The sequence below is a fragment of the Aplidium turbinatum genome, chromosome 11, assembly GCF_918807975.1.
Source record: "Aplidium turbinatum chromosome 11, kaAplTurb1.1, whole genome shotgun sequence".
In the NCBI taxonomy this organism is placed as follows: Eukaryota; Metazoa; Chordata; class Ascidiacea; order Aplousobranchia; family Polyclinidae; genus Aplidium; species Aplidium turbinatum.
This window is the reverse complement of record NC_137482.1, coordinates 20,531,577-20,549,422: the sequence shown is the minus strand read 5'-3', so window position 1 is coordinate 20,549,422 and position 17,846 is coordinate 20,531,577. Positions and strand designations below refer to the sequence as shown.

General features: G+C 34.9%; 1 protein-coding gene across 3 annotated transcripts in view; it reads left to right on the top strand.

Moving 5' to 3' along the window:
• The window catches only part of LOC145779605 (glucagon-like peptide 1 receptor), a 45,696-nt gene that overhangs the window by 8,801 nt on the left and 19,049 nt on the right, over positions 1-17,846 (top strand). Inside the window, exon 2 of one of the 3 annotated variants that reach the window (XM_082591237.1) lies at positions 5,950-6,152. In XM_082591237.1, coding sequence (XP_082447363.1) covers positions 5,964-6,152 — 189 coding nt within the window. In that variant the 5' untranslated portion in view covers positions 5,950-5,963. Of the gene's footprint in view, positions 1-5,949; positions 6,153-15,414; positions 15,906-17,846 lie in introns of those variants that run through there. The other 2 variants (XM_082591236.1, XM_082591239.1) reach the window with 2 other exon arrangements.

Genomic DNA, 17,846 nt, shown 5'->3' with positions numbered 1-17,846 from the left:
CAATAATGCCAAGCTTTCGGCACAAGGGAGTAAGATAGATTGTGTAGTTTCTTTCTCTTGGCCGCCCTTCTTTTAGTAGCTATTCCCAGCCAATTTATGCACTCTCAGGAGAGCTGAGCGGTGTTTTTTTAACCAACCAGCTCAAGTTAGGAGTAGAACCAGTGTATAGCATGAACACGATCTAAAAGGCATCTTTGTCAGCACCCCCTTGCACGTATGACGTGTGTTACGATACTTTAAAATGCTCACTGGCGCTTTCATACTTCTGTGCCTTGTTTGCGTTTTCCTTCATCATCAGTCACCATCTCCGCTTGCAGCAGATTGCACATCAATTAATTGTTTCCAAGAGTAGCGATTTTAAGCTAATTCGCCCAGTGTCGCCAAATTGAGACCGGTCCGTGCCTGAGTGTTGTCTTGCCATTGTTTTCCTTAACTTAAATTAACTTGAAGCTTAAGCAGGTAAAAGCATCAAACACTTAAAAATGTTTTTGTTCAATTTCAAACCTTGGCGCCAATTTGATTGTAAAGCCTCCTTGCCAACTTGAGGCAGACAAAGAAGCAAGACACAAAACTTGCTAATTTCTGTAAAAATCTTGTAAATACATCCAAGATGGAAAAAAAGACTGACAAATGTTTATTTGTTGTATGATTTTCGTTCTATCACAAATGTTGAGGGGTGGTCAATAGTTATGAAACTTCCCACTCAGCACATTTTTATGGGACCACAAGAATGTTTCTATAGTAATCGCTAATCGACTGGTGTGGCAATGATAGAATGCAGTATTACCTGTTCCGATAAAATAGTCCATTATCGCATGTGTTTGTGCTGGCAAGGTTATTTGAGTTTATTCGGTTTGATATTTATTTGTAATTGTTGGTGATTTTTTTACTTAAAATAAAGTTAATCAAAAAGTTTTAACTTTTTTTGTTGTTGTATTTTTCAAAGAAATGATAAAGTCAGAATCCAGACAACAATTTTTTTTATTTTTACATTGATTTAACGTCTGCAGACGTTGAATCAATGTAAAAATAAAGGATTTTGCTGTCTAGCAATGACTTGTCGACGTGCGAAACAGTTTGTTTCAAAAAATAAAAAATCCGGCTTTAAAATACCAAAACGAAATTGTAACTTGCCATTCAAATGAAATAGAAAAAATTTCTATATCCTTTCATATCTGTGGTCCCATATACTCTTTGTGTACATATCATCTGCCGTACAGTATGGAAATTATTTTAAGGGGAGATTTTTCTTTTTGAGATTGAGGAATAACTTTCACTGAGAAAAATTCAAGATATAATAGTGAACGCAACCCCTACATTAGTTTAAAAAATTGCTCAAACATATTTTCTTCTATATATATCTTAAATCAAATATAGTTATTACTCTCCAAACCCTTGATAGCCTGTTTCACCTAAAAGGAGGATCATCAGAAGGTCCTTATTCAAATAGTATCTATGTATCTTGTACAACATTGGCGGTGATGGTGATAATTGATAGTCTCAATTTCCTAAACATCTAAAGTGCTTTTCGAAAGCTATCATGTCTTGTTGTAAATAGCAATCAAGGCAATCAAACCACACCCCCAGTACGTTCAAGTCCGAAAGAGACTTTCCATGACTGAAAACATTCCCTTAAATATCGCCTTGTGGAGCACTCTTCATTCTGCAAGTTATCTCTTTAGCAAGGTATCACATCGCAAGAGCTTACTAACTTCACATTGTGGCACTTGTAGATTACGTTAAAGCATTGAAATTGAATGGTAGCATCTCAAACTGTAACAGTTTGAGATGTTTAAAATGAGTTGTCGGTTTCTTGTTGCAGAATTTTGAAGTTATCACGCTTTGTGCATCAACAATTTGCTTTATTGCGTCATCATTTTCGGTAGTTCATGATAGTTTGGGATCGCTCAATTTATGTCAAGTGATTTTTGCAAAAAAGTAAAGAAAACTTGCCTGGATATAGAACACGACTTACAAGATATTTTTGTACAAGCCCATAAAATCGAACAACGAGAAGACATCTAGTTTATTTTTGTTTGTATAGACAATTAAAATTGCTATCGAAACACAAAAGCATAATTGTGCTTATATATTATAATTAAGTTTAGTTATTATATCAACAATGTCATTTAATTAAGATTATTTTTAGACATTCTTTGCTAAAATTCAATCAACAGAGGCATACTCGCAATTTGACCTTCAATTATGCTGTATGTAGTGATAGATCTACTCAGTGGCGTAGCCAAGGTTTTTTTGGGGGGGTTTCAACCCCCTTTGGCACGCGTGTGACGTCACGATATTGAGAATAATGGATATTCATACCCACATTTTTGTTGAAAATGCTCTCAGAGTGCACCAAATTCAAAGTAATTTTTCAAAATTTTCTGCGGGTGGCCTCCCAGACGCCCGCCGCTGGGTGTCGTCTTAGGCAAACACGCCGTCGGGCTTCGCCCATCGGCCGTCAAAACCCTCCTTTTAAAATTCATGGCTACGCCACTGGATCTACTTACTTTTTACCTGGTAAAACAGAAAATTTAAACAGCTGACCTTGTGACCTATACTGTACATCATTGTCCTTAGAAAATGATCAGTTCGTGCTAAAACTAGGCCAAATACTTTAGGGCAGCGGTTCTCAAATCGGTTTCTTTGCGGAGCCTTTTGAAAAGTTTGTTGGATTTGGGAGCTGGCAATATAAATTCAAGTAACTTTTATATATTTGTTTGTGTCTCCGGCTGTTGTTCTCGTGGCGATGTGAACTAGGATTGCGCTATGTGATTGTTAAACCAATAATCAATCGATACAGTTTCGTAATAGTGAGTTCGAATGCACATGTCAGGGGATAACAATATCTGTAACCGAGGAGATACGAAGCAGAATCATTCTGCGACCCCCTTGAAAGATTGAAACGCCGCAATAAGGCGTCGGGACGCACAGTTTGGAATTCTATCCTTCAGGAAAACTCGAGATCTTTTCTCGTTGTCAGATTTCTGTTTTCACTTTGTTTTGCGTTGACTTTTACAACTGTTATAAACACGAAAGCATGCTAACGAATTCAGTCACCAATTGAGGAGTCTAACCGGGACATGCCAATTATTACTTACAAAAGTCACGAAAACTCGATGGGTAACATATTTATGATTTCTTGAGTTTCTTTAAAATTTAAAATATTTTAAAACACGTTGAGTCAATGATCTATTTCTTTCACTGATATATTTTGTGGAAAACAGTTTACTTTCGATAAACAGCTAGAAATAAAAATAGATAGTGATTTAATGAAACTTTAGCGGAAAAAATGTTATTTGTTCTTGGAATAGGGCACATGCTCCATGCGTTACCATCAGTTTATTGCTTCTTGTAAAACCCACAAATCTACTGCCATGACAAGATAACACTTGATTTTATGAGGACCGTGACTGTAATTATTTTAATGTCTTGCATTTTCTGAGTTTTTGTTTAACAAATAGTTCTTTATAATAGATTGAGTTTTGCTTTTTCGTAGTTTTGTAGCTTAGTGAAGTTCTTTGTAATTTATAAAAAAACAATCTTTTGCCATCGATCAAGCGTTTGATCAAACTTTTGGCGCAGATTAAACATTCTGATTCAAACATGCAGGATTTGTGACATGTTTTCAGGCTTTCCCGTTAATTGCCATTTACTGGTGTATCGCTCATTGTAGGTGGTATTGTCCTTTAGTGCCGGATACGATACATCACGTTGAATGTGTTTCTTGATTGAAATTGTTTGCGATGTATCGCAAAGCAAATACATTCAAAATAAGCATTGTAGCATATAACTTGACTTTAGGTTCTTATAGCTACATAATATACAGTACAAAACTTTCACGTTTTTATTTGTCAACCACATTCCCATACGATAACCAAAAGCAGTCGATAAAAAAATATTTAATCTTGAATACCGGTTGTTAAAGGAATACTGTGGTTAACCTTGTCCACGTTGTAATATGGGTGGCGACATTCTTGCTAATGATAATTGCTTTAAACCGGTATGACACTCTTCATAATCTTTTATGAAAAGAAAATTTCACAAAATTTAAAATTGATGTCAACTACTGCAATTCGACCTTTTCACTTTGTGTTTAGTTGTGTGTAGTTATAATCCCGTTGTGGCTGTTATGAAGTTGTAACGTAACGAGCCAACCTCCGGTTTTATTTAAAGTTTCATCAATCCACATTTGTTATTTTCTTTTATTTCTTAAATTTTTTTTATATATATTTCACATTTTACTGGATTATAGAAACTTTTGTTTGCAGTCAAACATTACAACTAGATTTCAGTTTGTTAAAAAAAAATCAAACATTATATAGCTATTTTGCTGCACACAAAGACTGCATGTTTTCCGTGTAGCATATCTGCTATTCATCTATTACTGGCTAATATTTCGTGTATTCTTTAACGGATTTCAATTGCCATACGACCACCAAATAGAATTTAAACAGCTCGATCATTTTTGCCAAACCCGAATCTAAAATCGAAAAACAAATCTATTGGATTTGTGTTCATCAATTCAATTATCTACCTTTGAGGAAAAGAAAAGAGTTTAGATCGTGGCCTACGGTTCAAACAAGTTTTTGCACAAATGCCGTAAGTAGGCTACTGGTGCGAGCAATAATTACGGCGATAGTACAATGTTGAAGAGATAAACACAAACTTGCAGATTGCCGAACTCCTGCACAACAAAACCTTTAAATCGAATGAGCAGTATTTACTACTTTCTAAAACATCTACAGCCTGTTTCAGCCTAACTGGGGATCAGGATTTTATTTGAATAAGAACCTTCTGATGATCCCCAGTTAGGGTGAAACAGGCTGTGGAGGTCTTTAGAAAGTAATCACTATATTTGATGCAATTTGCTCTGCTTGGCTTTTTTTGCTTGGCATTGAGCACTGTTTGTAGTACTAATGGCATTTTTTGTTTAACAAAACTTTTATAATTTGGTAAATACGAAAATGGAATTAATAAAATATTTAGGATCCTTACTTTAAAAAATAGAAATTAAAGAACTCACACGAACCCAACCTTGCAAATACGTCATCAACTTCAATTTGAACTTGTATATAAATCAATCGAGTTTCCACAATATGTTCTCCTTACGATTAACCCCAATTCATCCCTTCCTTTGGACGAAAAGAAATAACAGGATGATTAATTGCTTTTATTGCTGTTTGAAATTTTTAGTTAGATGGCTAGAATTATAAGTTGAACCAGGGTATTTCTTGATTTTAAGTTAAATATCTCAAGCGTGTTAGCTCGATTTTTTACGACAACTCACCGCATCTGCATGGTGAATGTTTTAGCATTTGATCTGTCATTTCTGGCACATGTTTTTTATATTTTAGAGGAAAGGTGTTTGATTGTATTGTTTTCTTTTGCGTTGCATCAGTCTGTGAGTTATTGCAACAGAAATTCTAATTTTTACCCACTCGTATTGTAAGTAATTTCCTGTGTTACGTTTTAGCACTTTCTGTATGCATAATGTGAGTGCGATTATTTCAGCCCTTTGCTTGTTTTTACAAGAGCTCTTTTTCCATTTAGGCTATAATCTGGTTCTTAATTGCCAAAGTGTAAACGTATATTGTATGTACACATTACAAGTATACAACTATACATGTGTGTGTATATATTATGTGTTGTGGGAGTGTGTGCTGAATTACATAAAGTCATATCCTATAGTTGTGGGAGTGTGTGCTGAATTACATAAAGTCATATCCTATATTTCAAAAATTTCTATTTTTGCCAAGTCAAGCGGTCTCTAAGCCATATTTGTTTGCATAAAATTCCTTTTCGAAATATTTTTGCATCTTGTGAAAATAAAGTGAATTTAATTAATTTAATTTCAACCACCTGCCACTGTGACTGAAAATGGTCGATGGAAATCTAATGTTAATGCAAAATTCGCTTGAATAATTTCATTATCACCTATTTCTTTAGGTTATAAAGCTCTCATGGCTGCTTCTTGCGATCAATATGCGCCCGATCAAGCAACTAACGTTTACGCAACTGGTAGAAAGAGGCCGTCTTCATTCCAATTTTGCTGTCGTCAGAAGAGGACTTTCCACCTGAGAGACCGTTCATTTAGTCTTCAAGGAATATTCTACATTACTCTGTGTTTAATGGCCATGAATTTTCCTCGGGTAAGTTTACAATTGTACTTGAAAATATGATAAGTAATTAAAGAAATAGACTTTCTATGTGATTTATCTTTTTTTCTATCTATTTATTATTGGCCATGTCTCTAATCTTCTAATTTTTGACGATGAAATATTAAACAGATGAATTGTTTTTTTGTTTTTTTTTTGGATATCAGCAGTCAACAAATCTCTTAAAAATCAACGACAACATCATAAAAGCTGAATCATTGCCCAGTACTTTTTAATGGCCAAAGAATATTAGTCGAATCATTTTACTGCACTGAGGAGATCTAGATAGATCGAAACATTGGCCATTGTTTGCAGTTAGAATGTCTTTATAGACATTTTCTTTGAAAAAATAAAAAAAGAGTTAAAAGTTATGTAATTTTCACTCTTTGTTGAACGACATTGAGCTACATGTTCCTACCTGAGAGGTTACTGATATTTTTTTAAATGATTTATGCACATCAGTTTGTACCTCTGTGGGTCCTTCTCTTGTAGCCTATCATGTGCCTATCCAATAGATGTTTGCTGGTACACTGCTTTTTTTTCTTTGAATTTAGGTTTACAGAAAAAATTATATTACAAACATTTTCTAGAGGAATTTCTATTTTCACTGGATTTACGCGCGCTGGCTCATTAACATTGCTTGAGTTTGTGCGTAAATCCCTCGCGTAGCCTTGTTCAAGCTAATCAATTATTTTCCATTAATCAAACATAACAATGCATGAAATAAAAAGCAGCTGTCATGAATTTTATTTATTTTTAACTTTAGTTGGATTAAAATCATGGCCAAGGTCATGATTAAAATTCAATTATCTTTGAATGTTGATTTAGTTTACACAAACCTTATTACAAGATAAAGAAAGAAATGAACAAAGGTTGAAATTAGATGCATTTTTAAAGCCCAATGTCTCGGGAATTGCAATGAAATAAATTTTCAACTTTTCTCATGTTTTGGGAAAACAAAAGTCAAGCTTAAATCAAACATGTGTTTTTTTATTGCATAATTTTCTGCATGTTTTAAAGTTTTGTTGGCTTAATGTCACGGGATTTAGTAGCCTACTGGCTTCAATTTTCTCTATGCTAGCTTGACTCACATGAACTGTTGTAGTATTGGTTCCCGTGTGTGCAAAATTTTGTCTCGCATTTTTTTTTATTCAATCCCATCTTATACCAATTTCGGGCACGCATGCTTTCAGCCCTGGGTTTATGGAGTAGATTTTTTGCCTGTGTGCTTCTCTAAAACTAAAAAATATGGAAATATTTTGATGTATATACACACTGATTTTGAACTGGTTTACAGTTAAATGATCTGATTTCACAGTGTTAATGGAGGTATAAGGTGGAATGGGCCTTTTAAACTATAAGAAAACGTGGGAACATCTCACATAAACTGTCAAATTTCAGTAAAAGACCACGCTACACTATAGAAATCATTAAGAAATAAATTATTATTTCAACCCTTTTGTGGTCGTAGAAACAAATATTTGAAATCTAAATGTAATTTTTAGCAAATGTAATTTTTAGCAAATGTAATTTTGAGCTTAAAAATACACAAAAAGCAAAAAAGACAAGATAGAATTTTGCCAAAAAATTCTGAGGTGCAAGTCCTTCAGGCCTCTGATATATATATTGTTTGTTTATTGAGACTTTAACGTTCACATTTTCCATTTTCCTCAGAATTTTTGTTTGCCGAAGATTCGGTTTCCACCCATTTTTTTTTTGTAGATCCACTACTGGTACCAACCACTACGTCACACCTTCCTGTTATTTTTAAACATGTGACTGGTGGTGCAGTCACAAGATCTGATGATAGTCATCTTGTTTTACAAAGTTATGCAGCTGGAAAAAGCACTACTTACATTTCAAGCATAGTCAATAGTAGCCTAATAACTTATCAACTTAATTCTCTCTAAAGATTATGATCTCAAATGCAGTCGGTGTGCACTATATACAAGCTATAAATATTTCCTTCAACGTATTCCCGCAGGACACCGGTGGCTACTTGTTCACTTGGCTTATATGAAGTATAAACAATCATACATATCCGATTATTGCATTACTTTGGGTTCCTATGCAGAGTGAGATTCTGAAAGACGTTTATCCGAAGGAGTAAACTCTAAACAATGGCGTATGTAAATTGTAGTCGCAATTTTTGTCCAGCTTAGAGCAGCTTTCAAAAATCATATAACGACCTTTCAGGCTAAATATTTATTTTAAATCTTAAGACTTTGTGCTTCAAATTTGCTTTGTTCTTGACGTTTTGCTTTCTCCAAAGAAAAGCTTTCGATTCGAATTAAATTTGTACAATAGATGCTGAATTAATGTTGGAGTTATGTCATCTAGTTATGATGCATGCTTCGTATCTGTAACTTTTCAAAAGACAAAAAAATAAAGCAAAACCAACTGACTTGAATTTAAAAAATGTAATTTTGATTGTTGCCAGTGAGGTTGTACCGCAGTCTACACACTTTGTCAGATGTCATTGGTTTTTTCATCAAGAAAACCTGTCATTCAAGTTTAGTTTATAATTGCTGATTAGATTGATAAAAAAGATTATAATGTCATACGCGGTCGTCTACATGGGTTTAGCTATGGTTTAGCTGTCAGGCCATATCGTTACTGTTGGCAAGGTTCAAAATGCCACTTTATTGCAAATATTGAATTCCATTGACATCTACGGTAAAGACCTCGGAATTATACGAAACTTCTACTGGGAACAAACGGCTGCAATAGGCTACGTATAGCGATTTTAGCGCATATAAAGTCCACTTAAGTTTAAGGGCAAAAATACAGTGGTACAGAAAAAAAATGCCTTTTTGAAATTATATTTATCCCTCTCGTTAACAATACTTTAACACTAATAAAGCTTTTCTTGATTTTTTTCTTTTGCCTTTAAAATATATCTTATATTATTTTTACTACTGTACCTTATGTATTACCTTTGCCCCAATGAATTGTTTGCATCAATCGTTGTCAAATAGGTTTACGTAGCCAACCACACTAACCAGTTTGATAGCATGACCGTACGATTACGACATTTCAAAACCAAAAATTTCGTAGAAACCAATCTGTTTTGTTGAGAATGAAACTATTAGATAAAGCATTTGGTCAACCAAGGTCGTTGTGGCCAACTCCTTTGAACTTAACACTGTTTCTTCTTATTTGCATGTGAAACAGCCATTTTATGTAAATTATTTCCGTTTGCCAAAACTACTCGAACAAAGCAAAGGTCAGATTGTAAATCACAAAGTGATTTATTCACCACTCTGTTATTAGTTGAATTGCTGCAAAACAGCGTTTCCCCACCGGTTTTAATTGTAATCTACAATTTATAAAGTTATGCGGCACCCGGACGTAAATTCACAGAAAGTTTTACAACTCTGAAATATTTGTAACTGAAACCCATGAAAAACACTTTGGATGGATGGAATCAAACCGATATACTGTACTGACTGTAGCCTACTGTACAAAAGGCAATTTACGAGAAAACTTTCTGGTGTAACACAGGTAAAGGTAGGGTTAGGTCACACTGACGCAACGTTAGCTTTAATTCCCCAGGAAAAAAATGGTGTGAATAAAATGTCTGTCATTTTTGGAGCAGCTGACGAAGACCAAATCGTCTTTTGCTGCTCCTGGATAATCAGATTGAATTGTTTAACACTGAGCGTACTCTAGCGTTTCTCTATGTTTGTGAAATGTATGTTATTATGATTTAAGCTTATTGCGTACTATTACAGAATCATTTTGGAAAATATATTCACTTTCTTTCTGTCTCCCTCACTCTCTCTCTCACTCTCTAAGACACACACACATAAAAATAATTAAAATAATTTGCAAATATCTAACAAAACTATGCAAAAAAAGCATGTTTTAACGTTTTACAATAAACACGAGAAATCCATTCGCGAGTAATCAGCCCTACAAGTTTCATCAAAGCCGCACTCTCAGTAGTGTACTGGATAAGAAATTCAGCGCTCCACACCTGCACTATTTTAAGGTGCGTCTACACGACGACTGTTTTCTTGCTTAAGCTAGCCAAACTTCTTGTTTGTTTAATATAATCGCACTTTGTGCCGCTTACTTTTAAGAAACTGAGCGAGTAAGCGAGTGCCCAAGAAAAAATACGCTCCAGAGCGAAAAACTGGGCGCTTTAAGTGAGTTCTCTTGCTTAGAAATCTTTTCGCGGCAAAACCTCAGGTCTACACTCAGTGGTCTGGCTGCTAGTCAAGCAACTGGGAAGTTTGTAGCTGTTGTTTTGTATTTGATGCACCCAGTGTTCTCTTGCCACACCTGTTTCTAACTTTTTAACTTCACCAAGGTGTCGGAACACTTCTTTCTGAAGTAAATTGCGTGTTTGCAACCTTATCTTTTTGCAGCATTTTTTACACGAGTTGAGTTCAGTTGCTTTTATTTCTGACCATGACCATCACAACAAAAATAACACACGTTAACATTTGAAAGCCATTATTAAATCATTGAATGACTGCAACAACTCAAAGTGCCAGCTCACTGCGACTAGTTGTTAAAAAACAGTTGGTTTACTTCTTGCTTTGGCGCAAACTTTTTGAAACGTGACGTCATTGCGGTTGAAATACTCACGTGACCGCGTTAAAGCAAGCAAAATCTTTTTTCGAGATTGTGAGTGTAGACGAAACAAGCTTAAAAACTAGCTTAAGCAAGAATTTCTAAGCAAGAACACTTTCTCGTGTAGACGCACCTTTAAGGTTGGGGTTCAATGGAGAATTTTTTCTGGTGCTATCCTATTGTTTTCTGTGAGATCACTAAATGACTAAATGTCATAGACAATAAAGTTAATGCACAATACAGTAAGCTCTGTGACGTATGCAGAACGTTTTCAAAGAAAAAAATGTAGGAAACTTTTTCTTCTTGCGTTTGAGGGAATTTCTCTCTTTGGACACCGGGGCCGAGGGTTTATCCTTTTACCACCCCGGGTGCCCTGTGAGTTGCGGTCTCTGATTGATGCCATTCGCTTCATACATTTGAATTACCAGGACTAACCACGAGGAGGTTAGCAACAAGAGTCCCATAATATATGAAACTACAAATAGATAACCTACTTTGTTTGACTTTTCAATAGAAACGAAAACACAATAATGGTTTGTATAGTATGTGCTGACCAAGCTCTTTGTATGCAAAGCCACACATTTTAAACTTCACGACATCTTCTATTTTCCAAAATTCTTTTTTTCAATGTTGTTTGTAGGGCTGTTGTGTTACAGCAGAATAAACAAAGCATAGCATTTTATTATTATTATTTATTTGCATCAGACGAAGCTGTCCATCATATTCAAAACAAAGAAATAATACATAAACTGCAAATGCACAAAAATTACAAAGAACCACTTTTGATGTCGTCAGTGTAAGAGCTCACTGAATATCGACTGTCACAAACGCAAATACAAAGAGTGTTGGAAGAATTGAAAGTATTCAGAACGAAAGAACAATCGGATGACATCAGGTTTGATATAATATAATAAATGACATAAATTAAACATGCAAAATAAAAATCACAGATTTGAAATGAAATAACGAGCGTATTTTGTTTAAACAACCAACCAGTAAAATTTAACATTGAACCTTTAGAACACTAAAGGCCATGCAAACAATGAATGTTGATATCTTTATGCCATTTTACAGTATAACAGCTTGCATATTCAATCAAGTGTTTTAGAGAACGTAGTTTTCGCTGCAGCAGATAATTTGGGTGTCACATAAATAAACGTAACGTGCATGTGGATCACATACTATAGTCTAATGGCTATAATTAACATATACATCCAATTCAAATCAAATGACACCACCTTAACGCAACAAAGTAACACAAACAAAAGTAATACATACACAAATAAACAACGAAGTAAAACAAATCTTCAAACCCGCCCAAAAAGGCCTTGTTCAAAACCTCAAAATTCAGTCCTTGAATCGAAACTCCAGAATCGAAATACAAATTTAAAATAAATAGAAATAGACGATCTTGAAATTGAAGTTACTGGAGCGTGATGAATGCATGAAAAAAAATAAAAATAGACAAACATGAGACTACTTGAAATTGTACAAAAAGACATTGCTATCTTATTTTCATTATGCTTTCCAAATTGCGGTACAGTATTACGAAAGACCTACTTTTAGGAAACAGTCGGTACGTAATCATTCATTTCTCAGAAATCACAATAAAATTATCTCAAATCTGATGATATTCTTCTAGGAAACATGCTTGTATGTGAATGGGTAGATACAGCGTTGCCAGAGGCTCACCAGTGAATTTCACCAACACCGCTAGGAAATGTTTCCAATGAAATGCAAATTTCTCCCAACTTCATGCGTAAATTTTTTGCATTAGGCTACAAATCGACTATTTGCAAGTAAAATTTACTTTAAAAATATGCGTCTGTCTTCATGCTTTTTATGTGGTAAAAATTTGAAAAGTTGCTTGTAATTTCAACTAAAACAAAAGCCTTCTACTCAGGACATTTCCTAAAACAATAAGTGTTATCTCATTCGTAATTTTATTTCTCTACAGGCTTTTAAATTTTCCAGATTGTGGAAAAAACTTTCCATCCAATAACACTGGATAGATAAATTCGATATGTTCGGCCATTTAAAATACAATGTTGTCTTTCCTGAAACGCAGATCAGAACATACTTTTACTTGGAAAGTCTATTCGTTTTTCACATTGCAGAAATATGAACCTATTTAAAAACGTATTTGTTAGATATAAATGACAAAGCCATACGCAGTCTGAGACATATGTTTCAGTGACAAATATTTTTGTGGCTTCATCAGTGATTGATTGATTTCAGGATCAAATGTTTGATAAGTGTGAAACAGAAAGTAGTCAGTATTATTTTCAATGACCGTGCCATTTCAGCTAAAAGTCAAATCTTGAGAGGCCTACACTTTCAATGAGAAAAAGCAAGTATGCAGCTGGCTATATTACAGCAAAGCAGTCTAAGCAGCTTCAGCAGCTGTAACAGCAAAAGTTATATAGGCCTATAGTTGGAGATTATGCCTATCTCATTTACATAGACGCATGAAAACTCTATCCCTATTGAAAAGTAAAATACTGTATTGTAGGGGAGACTCAGGTAAGTTGGCCCAATAGGCAAGTTGGCCCACTCTAAATAATTTTTTTACTACAATAGTTATTGTTACGTATCGTACGCATACTGAGAAAGTGCTGTTGAAACTACCTTATCACCAAGTTGGGAGGCTCTAGCAAGCAGTATAAAAATGTGAGGACAATTTTTGTATGAAAAATTATGATTTTTGAAATTTTTGGATTTTAGAATTTTTTAGATGTCGAGTGAGTTTTTTCTTACTATATAAGAAAGGTTATTATTTAGTGAGTGCAGCGCTAAAGTGGTTATTAAGGCTCACGTTGACGGTGAAACCGTTGTTAGAAGCTCGATAGTTTGACAAAAATTTTAGTTTTTACAATATGGTTGCCATGCAGGAAAGTTGGCCCATTTTGTGGGTGGGTACGTTGGCCACCATGGCCAACTTGCCTTCATGAGGTATTACATAGAATGATAATGGACTAATTAATACGATGACTTATTTTTGCAAGATTGAAGTCGCCTATCATCAAGTATCCACAGTAAATAAATCGCGGCTTTACATCGGCTTTAAACGATCAATAATACACTTCCTAACATCGTTTTTATGCCACAAATTGCGACAACTTATTCCTAACCCATATGGTAATAATAGAATATTAGTAAGTAATCAAGAAAACCAATCGCGGAAATGTGTAGGTCTATCAACCACTTCTCAAACGACGGTCTAAAACGTACCTCGTTTTGGAGATAGATTAAAAAATGCTCCGATATTGGTAGGCTACCCATGCAAAAATGGGATTTGTAGCCTATTGCAAACAAGGTCCTACAACCTTTGTTATTTTCGAAAGCTTATTTGGTGTAGGTTACTCGTAAAAAAAGTTTACTGAGGTAAAATACAGCATTATAGCCTAATAATATATTATATTATAAACCATGCATGAATGCATTGCATACATAGAAGAAATTATGTACGGTATGTATGCCTCTATAAAACCAAGAAATAATTAGAAAGAAAATAAAATTGGGGAGAAAGAGAACTTTCCACTGTTTAAGTGTTTAATATACCGTAGTAGATGGACATGTTGCCCACGTGGCCAACTTACCTTCCATGTTGGGCCAAATTACCCGCACAGGAAGGCAAGATGGTCCATTTTATTTTTTTCGGAAAACTTAAAAAATTATATACCTAAGAATGTTTGTTTGATGCAAGAATATGTCCACTTCTAGAGTGATGAATTCTCTACTCTTCAATAGCATTCGCTTTAACATATGTTTTTTTATTAGCTCACAAATTCAATTTTTCATTTTGCTGGGCCAACTTACCCGAGTCTCCCCTACTGTGTGACTTTAGACCCACCAGGTGTGCACAGAAAGCTGACTTTGTTTGCTTTTCTTATAGCCAGTTTTGAGGCTATTTTATGCATCAAAAATATAGTGGCCTACTTTTTGGAGCAGCCAAGTGTTTTCAAGCCCGGTGTAACCATAACTTGTCATCATGCCCTTATGTGGCAAAGTGACATTTTAATTTCCTGTTACTTTCTAGAAAATTTTTACTTTCTTTCAGATTGACCATTGACTGTTTTTAAACATGTGTTACAAACATTTCTTTGTTTATCGCAATTTAAAAAAAAAAAACATGTCATAGTTTTTAAAACCATAACCTACATATTGAAATAAAAATGTTTAGTAACACAAAACTACGAAAAGGTGATATGAAGGTTTTGAAAAAGATGCACAAAACAGTTTAGAAGTACTAACGTCTGAGACAAGAAAAATGTTACTCACTGTATATACCCGGTCTCCCCTACATTGGCAATAAGCATGTGGATAATGCAGTAAGATTAAAGATTATATTTGATTAGTTATCGTTTCATTATATCACGTAAAGGAAAGTTTTTTAAACTTGTTTTTGTCATAAAGTGATATTGCATTAAGATTGAGAATTAATTCTATTTTTATGCTCAAGTTTCAAATCAAATTTGCTTTTTTCTACAAAACGTTTCCAAGAAACACTAGCATAACAATGCCAGAGCTTCGTCACTTTGCTATTTTAACTATTTTTGCCTTTTTTCCTACCATTTTGCTAGTGAGGAAGGGACTCGTTATACTGTATGTACAGTATATAGGCCTACTATTTATACCCGGTACAACATTGCTAAGCAGTTGATAAACCAAGTTGTGTGCAGATCTACTTCCAGATCAAATATTTGTAATCACTTTGGTTGCTTTCCGAAGTAACTCATATTCATTCTCTTCACAATGTCAAACCAGGATTTCGATAAAGTGAATGAACTACTCGCAGAGCCAAGCCATCCTTGCGATATCGCGTTTCGATATTGGCAGGCAACTACTTTATATGATTATCTGTATGCATTTTACGGTTATGATGGTGATTATTCTTACTACAGCGGCGAAGAAGGATCTTCTGCAGACAGTGATGATAGCCAAGATATTTCGTCAAAGAGCTCAAATGAGTTATTTAACACTACTGGTTACAAACCACCCGAAACTTTGAATCACCAAGTTAATGAGGACCAACATCATATCACCGAAACAGTGAAAGTTGAACAAACATACAGTGCGGTTTCGAAGACCTATATGACAACATCTGCATTGATAGAAGAGCAAGAACCAACTGAGGCTACTAGTTCAACTATATGCACATTCTCAGTAAGACATTTTTACATTGAACGAATGGTTAAATTTTTCCTTAATGCTTTTAAATGTATCTGTTGTCGTGTTTGCTATCCAGGCTAGCTCCTACTGGCGTAAGATTTTACATGCACCGGAAGGCAAGATAGCAGACCTTTGTGTCCACTTTCAGTGTAAAAGTAGCTGAGCAAGTGTTAGCCTATTTTGCAACGGCAACAGATTACTAGCCTGCAGTAGCGTCCACTGCGTGGCCAAGAGGTAGAAGAATTTAAGTGACCTTCAAAGGTTTCAAAACCTTCAAACGTTTCTCAATTCAATATTTTCCCTGAACGCGCGGTTCTGTTCTGGCAAGATTCTAATGCTAGTATGATCAGTGGCGCCGGCAGGGGGGGGGCAGGCGGGGCAGCTGCCCCCCCAATGTTTTGGGCATCATCTTTTTAATTATTTTTTTTTTATTAAAACATATTAATATTGGATCCCAACCTCAAGTAATTCAACTCAAGTTGCAAGGGGGGGGGGGGGGGGGGGGGGGGGGGGTAAAAGCTCTCTCTTTAAAAAAAAGTATAGATAATCTTGATGACTAAATTGTACAGTAGATAAAAAGATTTTCTACAGAAGCAAAGATATACCCTTTTTAAAGTTTTAACTAACGTCACATTGATGTAGAAAAATAACAACCTGTTAAATTTTTGATATCTCACACTCCCATGACATCTTCCGCGCGCATTTTGGCATTGGTTGCTTGCAGTGATTCTTTCACTTAAACAAAACGTTTTGTTTCAGCAGTTTTGAGTTGTTCGATTCTTAAGTTGTAAAGGAGACTCAATTTCTCCAATATTTATCATTTATGTTTCTTCTTTAATCTCAGCAGAGTATAAAACTTGTAAAAGTTTTTCATCCATACGACGTCATGAATGAAATTATATCTCAAATCGGCGTAATGACGTGACATCATCTAAACATTTTACCGAAAAATAAATTAACAAATTCGATCGTCAAAAGTGGTTTGGTGGTGGTAAATATTACGTAATGAAAAAAATGTGATAAGGTTGGAAGACATGACGTCATGTATTTTCAATACAAATTGAAGTTTAAAATTTATTCTTTTGTTCATAGTCGTAATCCACCTTCAAAGCGGTACTACAAAGAACAATTTTCGATAAGGGGGGCATCAAGAATAAGTTGACATGACTTTTAACCCTTAGAAGGTTGGGCTCCTGGAGTCTTGCTCAGTTTGGGGAGGGGGACTGTCGATTCTTCTTATGCTTTAGGAGTGATAGGCCTATCTCTGTTATTTTGGCACGGTTTTAAAATTTGCGATTCACTTTGTAAAAGTATTCACGCTGAGCATATCCGAAAATTAAAACTATGTGAATTTTAGAACTGCTCATAGACGTTGAAATGTTGAGGTCACTTATGAGTGTAATTTGTAGCGTGAGTTTACACATTATTTTTTGGTAGAGTAGGCTAATGAATAACGTGCATTGTAATGTTGTGATTAATTTTTTTTACATTATTTTACATACAGCCAATGCCCTTCACGCTGTGAAACAGTTAGGATTAACGAGACATGGGCCAAATTAATTTCATCCAGCTGGTGGAAAAATGTTTCACAATAAAATATGAAATATTTCAGAGGATGTGCTGAGAAATGCCTTACATCTTTCAATTTATAACCTTTATTCGCTCAAAATTTCAGCTCAATAGAGGTGAATAAAAATTAGGAAAAGTCAAGAAATCTCGTAGGCACAGCCTCAGTGGTTTTAGAGATACAACTGTTGATACAAAAAAGTTGAATTGACAGGCCCCCCCCCAACCTTCAAAGGGTTTGCATTGAGTCAACAGATCTATGCCTTAAAGTTTACGTCAGCTCCGGAGATCAGTGAAATATAAGGTTGTCATCTTCGGTGCAACAAGACCATTGATTGATTGGTTTAGTGAGGATTCGTAGTCCCATTG